Source organism: Hemitrygon akajei, chromosome 21 (assembly GCF_048418815.1).
Source record: "Hemitrygon akajei chromosome 21, sHemAka1.3, whole genome shotgun sequence".
In the NCBI taxonomy this organism is placed as follows: Eukaryota; Metazoa; Chordata; class Chondrichthyes; order Myliobatiformes; family Dasyatidae; genus Hemitrygon; species Hemitrygon akajei.
In genome coordinates, this window is record NC_133144.1 from 1,773,568 (window position 1) to 1,788,528 (window position 14,961).

The 14,961-nt window shown below is 43.8% G+C and overlaps 1 protein-coding gene across 2 annotated transcripts in view; it reads right to left on the reverse strand.

The window, feature by feature from the left end:
- The window catches only part of LOC140714045 (threonine--tRNA ligase 1, cytoplasmic-like), a 99,773-nt gene that overhangs the window by 20,313 nt on the left and 64,499 nt on the right, over positions 1–14,961 (reverse strand). For both annotated transcript variants that reach the window (XM_073024720.1, XM_073024721.1), the window contains exons 9-11: positions 11,693–11,791; positions 9,414–9,580; positions 3,585–3,747 (exon numbers count right to left, since the gene is read on the reverse strand). In XM_073024720.1, coding sequence (XP_072880821.1) covers positions 3,585–3,747; positions 9,414–9,580; positions 11,693–11,791 — 429 coding nt within the window. The remainder of the gene's footprint in view (positions 1–3,584; positions 3,748–9,413; positions 9,581–11,692; positions 11,792–14,961) is intronic.

The following is a 14,961-nucleotide window of genomic DNA, read 5'->3' on the forward strand; positions in this document are numbered from 1 at the left end:
GGATGTATTAGAGAAACGGAGGTCATTTAAAGGTGAAATTTTGAGGGTACAGAATCCTTATGTTCCTGTTAGGTTGAAAGGAAAGGATAAAAGTTTGAGAGAGCCATGGTTTTCAAGGGATATTGGAAAATTAGTTAGGAAAAAGAAAGATATCTACAATAAATATAGGCAGCATGGAGTAAATGAGGTGCTCGAGGAATATAAAGAATGTAAGAAGAATCTTAAGAAAGAAATTAGAAAAGCTAAAAGAAGATACGAGGTTGCTTTGGCAAGTAAGGTGAAAATAAATCTGAAGGGTTTCTACAGTTATATTAATAGCAAAAGGATAGTGAGAGATAAAATTGGTCCCTTAGAGAATCAGAGTGGACAGCTGTGTGTGGAGCCGAAAGAGATGGGGGAGATTTTGAACAATTTCTTTTCATTGGTATTCACTAAGGAGAAGGATATTGAATTGTGTAAGGTAAGGGAAACAAGCAGGGAAGTTATGGAAAATATGACAATTAAGAGGAGGAAGTACTGGCGCTTTTAAGGAATATAAAAGTGGATAACTCTGAACATCCTCTACATAGCACCATCCAGAGACAGAGAAGCAGTTTCAGTGACAGGTTACTATCAATGCAATGCTCCTCAGACAGGATGAAGAGGTCAATACTCCCCAATGCCATTAGGCTTTACAATTCTACCTCCAGGACTTAAGAACTTTTTAAAAGCTATTAATGCTTTTTGAGACGGTGATTTAGATGCATATCATATTTTTTACTGAGTTAAGTATTGTATGTAATTAGTTTTGCTACAGCAAGTGTATGGGACATTGGAAAAAAGTTGAATTTCCCCATGGGGATGAATAAAGTATCTATCTATCTATCTATCTAAATCTCCGGATCCTGACAGGATATTCCCTAGGTCCTTGAGGGAAGTTAGTGTGGAAATAGCAGGGGCTCTGACAGAAATATTTCAAATGTCATTAGAAACGGGGATGGTGCCGAAGGATTGGCATATTGCTTATGTGGTTCCATTGTTTAAAAAGGGTTCTAAGAGTAAACCTAGCAATTATAGGCCTGTCAGTTTGACGTCAGTGGTGGGTAAATTAATGGAGAGTATTCTTAGAGGTGGTATCTGGTTAGACAGGGTCTGATTAGGAACAGTCAACATGGATTTGTGCATGGAAGGTCATGTTTGACAAATCTTATTGTACTTTTTGAAGAGGTTACGAGGAAAGTTGACGAGGGTAAAGCAGTGGATGTTGTCTATATGGACTTCAGTAAGGCCTTTGACAAGGTTCCGCATGGAAGGTTAGTTAGGAAGGTTCAATTGTTAGGTATTAATAGTGAAGTAGTAAAATGGATTCAACAGTGGCTGGATGGGAGATGCCAGAGAGTAGTAGTGATTAACTGTTTGTCAGGTTGGAGGCTGGTGACTAGTGGTGTGCCTCAGGGATCTGTACTGGGTCCAATGTTGTTTGTCATATACATTAATGATCTGGATGATGGGGTGGTAAATTGGATTAGTAAGTATGCAGATGATACTAAGGTAGGTGGTGTTGTGGATAATGAAGCAGATTTTCAAAGCTTGCAGAGAGATTTAGGCCAGTTAGAAGAGTGGGCTGAAAGATGGCAGATGGAGTTTAATGCTGATAAGTGTGAGGTGCTACATTTTGGTAGGAATAATTCAAATAGGACATACATGGTAAATGGTAGGGCATTGAAGAATGCAGTAGAACAGAGTGATCTAGGAATAATGGTGCATAGTTCCCTGAAGGTGGAATCTCATGTGGATAGGGTGGTGAAGAAAGCTTTTGGTATGTTGGCCTTTATAAATCAGAGCATTGAGTATAGGAGTTGGGATGTAATGTTAAAATTGTACAAGGCATTGGTAAGGCCGAATTTGGAGTATTGTGTACAGTTCTGGTCACCGAATTGTAGGAAAGATGTCAACAAAATAGAGAGAGTACAGAGAAGGTTTACTAGAATGTTACCTGGGTTTCAGCACCTAAGTTACAGGGAAAGGCTGAACAAGTTAGGTCTTTATTCTTCACAGCGTAGAAGGTTGAGGATGGACTTGATAGAGGTATTTAAAATTATGAGGGGGATGGATAGAGTTGACATGGATAGGCGTTTTCCATTGAGAGTAGGGGAGATTCAAACAAGAGGACATGAGTTGAGAGTTAGGGGGCAGAAGTTTAAGGGTAACACGAGGGCAAATTTCTTTACTCAGAGAGTGGTAGCTGTGTGGAACGAGCTTCCAGTAGAAGTGGTAGAGGCAGGTTCGGTATTGTCATTTATAGTAAAATTGGATAGGTATATGGACAGGAAAGGAATGGAGGGTTATGGGCTGAGTGCAGGTCGGTGGGACTAGGTGAGAGTAAGCATTCGGCACGGACTAGAAGGGCCAAGATGGCCTGTTTCCTTGCTGTAATTGTTATATGGTTATATGTGGCGATTCCTCATCTAGTCACAGTTCCACTCTCCGCTGTGATGATACTGTCATCAATAATAAACTAAAATTTATTCATGGTAATTCATCATCTAGTCACAGTTCCACTCTCTGCTGTGATGATACCATCGTCAATAATAAACTAAAATTTATCTGTGGAGATTCCTCATCTAGTCACAGTTTAAATACTCTCGGCTGTGATGATACTGTCCTTCATAATACAATAAAACAAACAGACCGAGGACACATGCCAGTCTTACGATTCAAGCATCCTTTATTTCACTCGTGCATGCTCTCTGTCACTACACTATGCTGAACAGAAAACTGTGATTTTTATGCAGAATTGGCTTACCAGATATGGATATTGACCATTTGGTGAAGTGTGTTTGTTTGAACTTCTTACTTGCAAGATCAACCACCATTCACAACAGAGATATTAAAAGTCAATAGAGATTACAAGATGACAACCAATGACACTTTGAAGTTAGTAAAGCAATTGTCTCTTTGTTGTTGGGTATTTCACATCCGTTGGTTATATTCCTATCTTGTCTGTCTCTGGCACGCCAAATTGTGTAAAGGGAAGTGAAGTTCTTCAAAGATCTTTTGACAAAACGTCTCACTTTTGAGGCCCCACTTGACTGGTTTAATGACACACTACCACAGTCACCCCAGCCTATCCATATTCCAGCATTGTCTCAATGCAGTGACTCCAGCATTGTCACTTCAATGGTCTCCTTGCCTGGGTTGACTACACTCTGCTGCAGTCATCCTCGCCTGGACATTGTCTTTCCCTTTGCCTTATCGCAACCCACATAATACTCTCAGTCTGAAAGGACAGAGATAAAAGCCTTGCACCTGAACAAGATCCAGAAAGATCCATGAGACCAGTCACGGATACAAACTTTCCTCATTCTTCTGATTACACAGAGTAAAGGCCCATAGCTTAGCAAGGGCTGCCACAAACTAACAGTGAACACATCAGTTCGGCCAACAGAACAGTACCTCAGAGTCAGTATCTCCAGAAGCCATGCCCCAGGGAGAGTCAGCACCTTCAGTGTAAGGAACTGAGCAGTTTTCTGTTCATGGTTTGAGGAAGTAGCACTGATCAAGACCAAGCTGAACTGTAAGCCAAGGAGCACCGTGTCACCCACCTGCTCCACCATGCAAAAGATGTGGCCATCGTCCTGCTCAAACCGCCGCACCCTGGTCAGCCCGGTCAATGTCCTTGAAAGCTCACTGCGGTGAAGAACGCCGAAGTCAGCTAACCGAAGTGGCAGCTCACGCCAAGATCGTGGGCGATGGTTAAAGATCAAGCTGAAAGAGAGTTACAGCAGGTGAGCAATGTGTTCTAATGCAGGGGTCACCAATCCACCAATCATTTTTGCACCGTGGACCAGCCAACGGGGGGGGGGGGGGGGGGTGGGTGGGTGTTAATCACGACCAGAATATAGGTGATAAGTCAATTATAAGTCACTTATAAATGGCTAATGCATATACATATAAATGGCTAATATCTTTTGTTTCTTAAAGGGTTTATCTAACGAATTTAATATTAAACACATAGTACATATTTTCCTCGCATTAACATATAAAATTATTGCCACACACCAGTTAGAGGACAAGGTAAGAGCCAGAGGTCCCCGTACCGGGGCTGTGGCAGTTGCAGTCCGGACAGAGCAACCGACCGAACGAGGAGTGCGACAGGGCGCATGCCCACCCCCGTTGCAGGTAGGCAGGATCTATCAGCTGACAAAAGTTTCGCTCGAGGGATGACTTTCAGTAGATCGCAGCGAGGTAGCTGCTCTGCTACTTACGAAAGCCTGAGCCCAAATTAGGTCGTCTGTGAATATTTTAGCACCAGGTTCCCCACAAACATACGGTGTGCTAAACAGATTTAGAGGTGGCGCCCATCTGTTTGCACTACAGGCCACTAGCAACGGCACTTCTCACCGGCCACACGAGGCGGCTGGTTACCTGTGGCCTACCAGTGATCCTTGGTGCTAGGGTATCACTGCATTTAGGCGACTGATGGCCTCGCGTAGGTAATGACTTCACATGCATAATGATCTCGCGTGCGTTCAAGTTCAACAGTGGGTGTGACAGGGAATGAGGAAAGGTGCAGCTGATTCATATCGTTTCATATCGACAAATCATATTGTTTCCTCATGGCCCGGTAGCACATGCTTTGAGGCTCGGTGGTTGGGGACCACTGTTCTAATGAAGAGGCATTTATCTGAAGCCTCTTCCTACATATGCAGCTTGACCCAAACTGCACTTTCTGCTTATTTCAGATTTTCACTATTTGCAGTTTTTTCTTATTTTCACTGAGATTTAGCTGACTGGTTTGTAACTAATCACTGTGAAGGCCACGGGCCCAGACAAAATCCTGACAATAGACCTGCAGACTTGTGCTCCAGAACTTGCCACACCACTAGCCAAGTTGTTCCAGTACAGCTATAACACCGGCAATGTGGAAAATTGGCCAGGTATGTCCTGTACACAAGAAATAGGACAAGTCCAACCCAACTAATTACTGCTCTATCAGTCTATTCTCAATCATCAGCAAAGTAATGGAAGAGGACATCAACAGTGCTATCACTGCAGCACCTACTCAGCAATAACCTGCTTATGGATGTCTAGTTTGGGTTCCGTCAAGGCTACTCAGCTCCTGACCTCATCACCTCCTTGGTCCAAGCATGGACCAAAGAGCTAAATACCAGAGGTGAGGTGAAAGTGAGAGCCCTTGACATCAAGGCAGTATTTGAATGAGTATGGCAACAAAGTGCCCTAGCTAAAATGGAGTCAACAGGATTTAGGGGGAAATCTCTCCGTTGGTTGGAATCATACCTGACACAAAAGAAGATGGTTGTGGTGGTTGGAGGTCAATCATCTCATCCTCAGGACATCACTGCAGGAGTTATTCCAGGAAGTGTCCTAAGGCCAATTATCTTCAGCTGCTTCATCAATGACCTTCCTTCTGTCACAAGGTCAGAAGTGAAGATGTTTACAGATGACGGCACAATGTTCTGCACCATTCGTGACTCCTCAGAGAGTGAAGCAGTTTATACCTTTATAGGCAGAAGTGCCTGGACAATATCCAGGCTTGGACTGACAAGTGGCAAGTAACCATCAACAAATAGTTGCAGCAGTGTGTACTTTCTACAAGATGCACTGCAACAACACAAATTTCCTAAGGCAGCACCTTCTAGACCCATGCCCACTACAATCTAGAAGGACGAGAACAGCAGATACCTGGGAACACCACCACTTGGAAATCCCCCTCCAAGTCACTCACCATCCTAACTTGGAAACATATTGCCGTTCCTTCATTGTCGCTAGGTCAAAATCATGAAATCCCCTCCCTAACAGCACTGTGGGTGTACCTAAACCTCAGGGGACTGCAGCAGTTCAAGAAGGCAGCTCATCATCACCTTCTCAAGGGCAGCTAAGGATGAGCAATAAATGTTGGCTTAGCAGGTGACACCCACAGTAAATGAATAAAAAAACCTCAGCTACAAGCTGGACACTGTGGGGTCTGTGACAGTCTGCACCAGTATAAAAGGTCGAGTGCTCTGAGGGAAAGAACATTAGACCATAAGAGATAGGAGTAGAACCAGGCCAATTGGCCCATCAAGTCTGCTTCACCATTCCACCATGGCTGATTCATTTGCCTCTCAACCCATTCTCCTGCCTTCTCCCCGAAACCTTTCACAGCATGATTTATCAAGAAGCTATTAACCTCCACCATAAATGCACTCCATGACTTGGCCTCCACACCACCTGTGGCGATGAATTCCACAGATTCACCATCCTCTGGCTAAAGAAATTCCTTCTGGCACTGTTGATCAGAGATAGTGACATGGCTGCAGAAAAGGTGGACGGCATGGAGGGATTGTCTACGGAGTCTCTGTGGGTGGAGGTTAGGAACAGGAAGGGGTCAATAACTTTACTGGGTGCTTTTTATAGGCCGCCCAATAGTAACAGGGATATATCAAGGAGCAAATAGGGAAACAGATCCTGAAAAGGTGTAATAATAAGAGTTGTTGTGATGGGAGATTTTCATTTCCCAAATATCAACTAGCATCTCCCTAGTGCAAGGGGCTTAGATGGGGTGGAGTTTGTTAGGTGTGTTCAGGAAGGTTTCTTGACACAATAGGTAGATAAGCCTACAAGAGGAGAGGCTGTACTTGATTAGGTATTGGGAAATGAACCTGGTCAGGTGTCAGATCTCTCAGTGGAAGAGCATTTTGGAGATAGTGATCATAATTCTGTCTCCTTTACAATAGCATTGGAGAGAGGCAGGAACAAACAAGTCAGAAAAGTGTTTAATATCAGGCAGGAAATTGGAGGCTTAAATTGGAAAGAGATGTTCTCAGGGAAAAGTACAAAAGAGATGTGGCAAATGGTCAGGGGATATTTGTGTAGAGTTCTGTATAGGTATGTTCCAATGAGATCGGGAAGTTATGGTAGGGTACAGGAACCATGGTGTACAAAGGCCGTAATAAATCTAGTCAAGAAGAAACGAAAAGCTTACAAAAGGTTCAGAGAGCTGGGTAATGTTAGAGATCTATAAGATTATAAGGCTAACAGGAAGGAGCTTAAGAAGGAAATTAGGAGAGCCAGAAGGGGCCATGAGAAGGCCTTGGCGGGCAGGATTAAAGAAAACCCCAAGGCATTCTACAAGTATGTGAAGTGCAAGAGGATAAAACGTGAAAGAATAGGACCTATCAAGTGTGACAGTGGGAAAGTGTGTATGGAACTTGAGGAAGTAACAGAAGTACTTAATGAATACTTAAGTATTCACTATGGAAAAGGATCTTGGTGATTGTAGTGATGACTTTCAGCAGACTGAAAAGCTTGAGCATGTAGATATTAAGAAAGAGGATGTGCTGGAGCTTTTGGAAAGCATCAAGTTGGATAAATCACCCGGACTGGATGAGATGTACCCCAGGCTACTGTGGGAGGTGAGGGAGGAGATTGCTGAGCCTATGGCGATGATCTTTGCATCATCAATGGGACAGGAAAGGTTCTGGAGGGTTGGGATGTTGCTCCTTTATTCAAGAAAAGGAGTAGAGATACCCAGGAAATTATAGACCATTGAGTCTTACCTCAGTGATTGGTAAGCTGATGGAAAAGATCCTGAGAGGCAGGATTTATGAACATTTGGAGAGGTATAATATGATTAGGAGTAGTCAGCATGGCTTTGTCAAGGGCAGGTCGTGCCTTATGAGCCTGATTGAATTTTTTGAGGATGTGATTAAACATATTGATGAAGGAAGAGCAGTAGATGTAGTGTATATGGATTTCAGCAAGGCATTTGATATGGTACCACATGCAAGGCTTATTGAGAAAGTAAAGAGGCATGGAATCCAAGGGGACATTTCTTTGTGGATCCAGAACTGGCTTGCCCACAGAAGGCAAAGAGTGGTTGTAGATGGGTCATATTCTGCAGTGCACCAGTGGGGTCCCTCAGGGATCTGTTCTGGGACCCTTACTCTTCATGATTTTTATAAATGACCTGGATGAGGAAGTGGAGGGATGGGTTAGTAAGTTTGCAGATGTCACAAAGGTTGGAGGTGTTGTGGATAGTGTGGAGGGCTGTCAGAGGTTACAGCAGGACATTGATAGGATGTAAAACTGCGCTGAGAAGTGGCATATGGAGTTCAACCCAGATAAGTGTGAGGTGGTTCATTTTGGTAGGTCAAATATGATGGCAGAATATAGTATTAATGGTAAGATTCTTGGTAGTGTGGAGGATCAGAGTGATCTTGGGATCCCAGTCCATAGGATGCTCAAAGCAGATGCGCAGGTTGACTCCGTGGTTAAGAAAGCGTATGGTGTAGTGGCTTTCATCAATCATGGAACTGAATTTAGGAGCCGAGAGATAATGTTGCAGCTATATAGGACTCTGGTCAGACCCCACTTGGAGTACTGTGCTCAGTTCTGGTCGCCTCACTACAGGAAGGATGTGTAAGCCATAGGAAGGGTGCAGAGGAGATTTACAAGGATGTTGCCTGGACTGGGAGCATGCCTTATGAGAATAGGTTGAGCGAACTTGGCCTTTTCTCCTTGGAGCGACAGAGGATGAGAGGTGACCTGATAGAGGTGTATAAGATGATGAGAGGCATTGATCGTGTGGATAGTCAGTGGCTTTTTCCCAGGGCTGAATTGGTTGCCACAAGAGGACACAGGTTTAAGGTGCTGGGGAGTAGGTACAGAGGAGATGTCAGGGTTAAGTTTTTTACTCAGAGTGTGGCGAGGGTGTGGAATGGGTTGCTGGCAACAGTGGTGGAGGCGGATACAACAGGGTCTTTTAAGAGACTTTTAGATGGGTACATGGAGCTTAGTAAAATAGAGGGCTATAGGTAAGCCTATTAATTTCTAAGGTAGGAACATGTTCGGCACAACTTCGTGGGCGAAGGGCCTGTACTGTCCTGTAGGTTTTCTATGTTTCTATCTCTGTAACAAATGGATGTCCCTCAATTCTGTGGATGCACCCTCTGGTCTGAGACTCACCCACGACAGGAAACATCTTCTCCACATCCAGTCTATCTCGGGCTTTCAATATTCAATAGGTTTCAATGAGGCCCTCCCCCATCTCATTCTTCGAAACTCCATTGTGATTCCAGAGGCATCAAAAGCTCATCTTATGATAAGCCTTTCATTCCCAGAATCGTTATTGAACCTCCAATGTCAGCACACCCTTTCCTAGATGAGGGGGCCCAAAACTGCTCACAATACTCCAAGTGAGGCTTCACCAATGCCTTAAAATGCCTTGGTGTTGCATCCTTGTTTTTACATTATGATCCACAAGAAAGAAACCTTGGATTCCTCCAGATAGACAAACGTATGTCCATGCAGAAAACTAAACTGGCAACAAACACTGGTTCACCCACAAGACAAAACAAATCCTCTAAATATCTGTGGAGAAATTAAAAATAATCAATTTTTCAAAACCACACTTTGCACCTGGTACGTACCAGTGCCCAGGACAGTTCATGGGTTTCAGGGCAAACATCTCCTTCTCCACATCGAAGGTGAACATGTTATTGCAGTAGTGCTGCCAGTGGCCAGACAACTCCCACAGATGGCTGCTATAAATATTTGGAGAGACCACCTCAGTGAATCCACGTCTTCGATACTCTGACTGTAACAGGAACAGACAGTCAGTCAAACCTGATATCCCTGTATTTAATTTCAACAGCAAACATGAGGAAATCTGCAGATGCTGGAAATTCAAGCAATTCAGGACTGACAAAGGGTCTCGGCTCGAAACGTCGACAGTGCTTCTCCTTATAGATGCTGCCTGGCCTGCTGTGTTCCACCAGCATTTTGTATGTGATCCCTGTATTTACTTAACTTTTCACATCTGATGAAGCACCTTCTTTAGGACAATTTGATAAACAGAAAACGCTGTAACTCAATAGGTCAGGCAGATAATGAAACAGTTAACATTTCACGTCAAAGATTCTCTGTTATATGATGGGTCTTTGATCCGAAACATTAACTCTGCTTACTTTCCACCCTAACTGTTTCCAACATTTCCTGTTTTTATTTCTGAAGAGTAACATCTGCTGCTAGATGGGACATTGGGCTGACAGTTTCCACAGAACAAGCTGTTGAACAGAGCAGTGCACAATGGTTGACTTTGGTGACAGTGGTCTAGGAACACCAACTCAGGGACAGCTCCAAACTCCTCTTTAAAAAAGTGCAAGAGGTACACCATCAATGTCAGATATCTTGTGAATGACAGTGCCCTGTCAACACCCTCAGATTCTCCTGCCAACACCCCAGGTTCACCTGTTGACACTTTCAGATTCTCCTGCTCGCACCCCCAGGTTCCCCCACCTATGCCCCCAGATTCCCCCACCCGTGCCCCCGGATTCCCCCACCTGCGCCCCCGGGATCTCCCACCCACACGCCCACACTCTCCCATCATTAACCCCATATTCTACCACTCACCAACACATGAATAATTTAGAGAAATCGATTCACTTCCCAAACTGCACATCTTGGGATGTGGGAGGAAATCATCACATCCAAAGGAAACCCACGTAGTCACAAGGAGAACATGCAAACTTCACAAAGATAGTAACACACACAAAATGCCGGTGGAACGCAGCAGGTCAGGCAGCACCTATAAGGAGAAGCACTATCGACGTTTCAGGCCGAGACCCTTCATCAGGGTTCCACCAGCATTTTGTGTGTGTTGCTTGAATTTCCAGCATCTGCAGATTTCCTCGTGTTTGCCTTCACAAAGAGAGTACCTAGGTCTGGATTGAACTCAGATCTCTGGAACTGTGAGGCAGTGGCTCTATCAGCTTTGTCACTGTTTGGGAGGAGTTGATCATTACTCTCCAATGCCCAGAAGATTAAAACACGTCACCCCTTTGTTTTCACTACTCCTCATTTGAACTTGACCTGTCTGCAGTCTATACCCCTGTGAGAACCATCACAGCACAAGCCCTATTGTGTTCACACATAAACTTGAGTTTTTTTACAACATGTTGATGAAGCAGCAGTCTGTCCAACTTTCTCCTCCCTTTGGCAGATGCAGTTCAAGCCAGAAAAGTGTGAGATGATTCACTCTGGAAGGTCAAATTTGAAGGCAGATTACAGGGTTAATGTCAGGATTCTCAGCACTGTGGAGGAACAGTTGCTGCACAAGATGATAGGATTGATAAGAAGGTGTATGGTGTGTTGGCCTTCAATAATTGGAGGATTGAGTTCAAGACTGTGAGGTAATGTTGTAGCTCCATAAAACTATTTATGGAGGAGATTTACCAGAATGCTGTCTGGATTGGAGTGCACATCTTATAAGAATCGGTTGAGCGAAATCAGGCTTTTCCCTTTGGAGTGGAGGAGGATGACAGGCGACTTGATACAGGTGTACAAAACAATAAAAGCATTGACAGAGTCCTTTCTCCCAGGGTAAAAAACGGCTGATATGAGGGGGCATCATTTTAAGGTGATTGGAAGAAAGTACAGGGGATGTTGGAGCTAAGTTTTATACACAGAGAGTGGTGAGTACGTGGAACGCCCTGCCAAGGGTGGTATTAGAGGCAGATACATTAGGGACATTTAAGAAACTCTTAGATAGACGCATGGAAGAGAGAAGGATAGAGGGCCATGTACGAGGAAGAGTAACCAATGAGGGAGTGGGAAGATTAAGAGATGCCCTTTCCTACCACCTGCACATTGCTCATGTGCCTGCTGCTCAAGTGAGTCCTGTAAACAGATCTGTGAATGAGCCCCCTACCTGTATAAATGTCATCAGTGTGTTGTAAATAACAGCTCCTCTGGGGAGGAAGAAACAGCTCCCAGGGCTGAGTTCATGGAAGAAAAACAATTCCTGTTCCTGGAAGCAAATAAAAGGGGCAGAAATGAGAAATAGTATCAGTCAGACATCATCCCACAGCCCAAACATCAGTGGAATACAGAAAAAGCATGGAAACACAACCACATCCTGATGAAGGGTCTCGGCCCGAAAAGTTGACTGTTTATTCATTTCCATAGGTGCTTCCTGACCTGCTGAGTTCCTCCAGCCTTTTGCGTGTGTTGTTCTCGATTTCCAGCAAAATCTCTTCTATTTATTTATCTATTGAGATACAACATGGAGTGGGCCCTTCTGGCCCTTTGAGCCACCCAGCCACCTGAGTTTAATCAGAGGACAATTTACAGGACTAAGGAAGGAAACCAGAACATCCGGAAGAAACCCACATGGTGTGGTTATAGAGAGAACAGTCAGTACTTCATGTCCATTGCTGAAGTTAGCTTGCTCGTCCCTATCAGAAGCCGATCCGTGAGTCTGGAGCGCAATAGCTATAAGCAATAAGTTAGATGGAATTTTACAACAATAATAATAACTCAGCAGGTCAGGTCACTTGCTCGGAAGGCAAAGGAAATTCAGCACGACACCGATGACCTCCACCAATTTTTAAACAGGCACCATAGAAAGTATCCTCTCCAGGTACATCAGAGCTTGGTACGGCAACTACTCTGCCCATGACTACAAGAAACTGCAGAGAGTGTGGACAGTCCAGTCCATCACACAAACCATTGTCACCTCCATTGACTCAGTCTGATCTTCTTATTGCCTTGGTAACATCACAGACCCCTCCCACCCTGTTATCCTCTCTTCCCCCACCTACCCACCAATCAGGCAGAAGATACAAAAGCTTGAGAACATACCCCACCAGACTGAACGACAGCCCTTAGCCCACTTATCAGATACCTTGAGGGTGTGTACACCAGGCTCAGGACAGCTTCTAGCCCAATTATCAGATTCCTTGTTATTTGTCTTTCTCTATTTATTTATCATTGTAACTTATTGTAATTTTTTTGCCTTGCACCATACTGCTGCTGCATAACAATACATTTCATAACATATGCCAGTGATAATAAATTTGAATGGACCTCTCCTACACAGAACGTGAACTTTTTAATCTCTCATCTACATTGATATGGTAGCATAGCAATTAGCATAATGTAAAAGAACAGAGGTCACCAACTTTTTTAGTACCGCAGACCAGTTTAATATTGACAATATTCTTGCAGACCGGCCGATGGGGGAAGGGGGGAGTTGTTAATCACGACCTGAATATAGGTGATAAATCAACTATAAGTCACTTATAAGTGGCTAATACACTCTATTTCGTTTCTAACAGGGTTTATCTAACAAATTTAATATTAAACACACAGCACATATTTTCCTTGCATGAATATAGTGATAAGTCAATTATAAGTCAATAGCATCATAACATTTTAAGTAACATTTGGATATTAAACACACAGTACATATTTTCCTCATATGAACATATAAAATCACTGCAACACTCCAATATTGCTGAATCAGTGGGAGCCCTGGGCTTGTTTCCCTGCATCTACATCAAGGGGTGATGGGAGACAGCAATACTCGAAGGGGGCTCCTTATGTCCAGTCTATTCCACAATATAATTTTTGTTGCATTCATTGCAGAAAACCCCGCTTCGCAGAGATATGGAAGCAAGGTTTTCAGTGCTTTCATGGCTGTCTCAGGGTAGTGTATTCGTGCAGTGTGTTGAAACTCTGACTAAACACCAAGTTAAACTGGAGCCAATGAAGACAGAGTCGCAGTAAGATTAACCATTTACTGTTCACTCTTCCACATTAACGTATGGTGAAAACTGTTGATAAAATAATACAAAATATATACAGTATCTGTTTCATTCTTGAGACCACGCGTGCTCTTTTCTTTAGCGAGTACCTTCAGCCGCCCGGGGAGGGAGGGGGTCACGTCAAACCGCTGCCAGGCTCGAGCCGACCCCGCGTTTGAAATTGAAAAGCGCGACACTCCAACCGCCGCTTCCTTTAACAGAATCCGCGTTAATATTTTTACTTCAAATACTGTCATATGAACTTACGGCGTTGCTTCTATAATGTTTCTTTGTGGGTAGACATGGAGCTCTTCACGATCATGCTGCATGCATGGCCCCACCTTTCCACCTTCTCCGAACCGGGACTTACCCACAAGACACGGTGAAACCAGGGGTGATGTCATCACATGCTGCGATACATCATAGACAATTAACTTTATCTTTAACTTTAACTAGAAATAGTTGCAAACAAATTATTTAAAGAGGAAATGTAATCAAGTTAAACATACGCCTCAAGGGCAACACACTCAGGATATTCAGCCTTGACTTTGATCCAGAATGACAGCAGAGATGTTATGTCAAACATACTTTTCAGCCCACCGTCATTTGCAAGCTCAAGGAGTTCATCTTCTTCCCGCGCTGACATCAATGATTCACCGGGGACATTCACAAATGGGTCACGGATCCATTCCTTTGCACATCTTGCGTCATTTGCGGTGGGGAAGTAATGCTTGAATTCTGTCAACAGCAAAGATAGGTGATCGCGCACCAGCTGTGAGAAGGATGGTGCAGCCTCAGTCTCTCCCAAAATCCCAGCTAATGGTGGGAACATGTCAAATATGCTCCTGTCCACTCGCTGTCCCCACAGTTCCAGTTTGGCTTTGAAAGCAGATACTTTATCTGCCAACTTGAAGACAGTTGTCATTCTCCCCTGAAGTGACAAATTGAGTTCATTGAGCAGGTTGAAGATGTCACACAGATAAGCGAGTTTTGCTATCCACTCCTTGTCATGGAAGTGTGCTGCCAGTGTTGACTTTTTTCCTGAAAGAAATCTCTGCAGTGGCTCTCTTAACTCAAAAACTCTGGCCAGGGCTCTCCCCCTTGAAAGCCACCTGACTTCAGTGTGTGTGTTGCCCTTAAAGGCATTTGTTTAGTTTATTACACTGTTGCTTTAGTAATTCATTTGTAATTATTTTCTAGTTAAAGTTAAGGTTGTTGAAAGTCAATTCGTTGTCTGTGATGTATCGCAGCATGACCTGGTTTTGCCGCGTCTTGTGGGAAAATACCGGTTTGGAGAAATGGGAAGGAGGGGGCTTGTGTGTGCAGGATCAGCGCGAGAAAAGAAACATCATAGAAGCAATGCCGTAAGTTCATAAGATAATTGATATGTTGA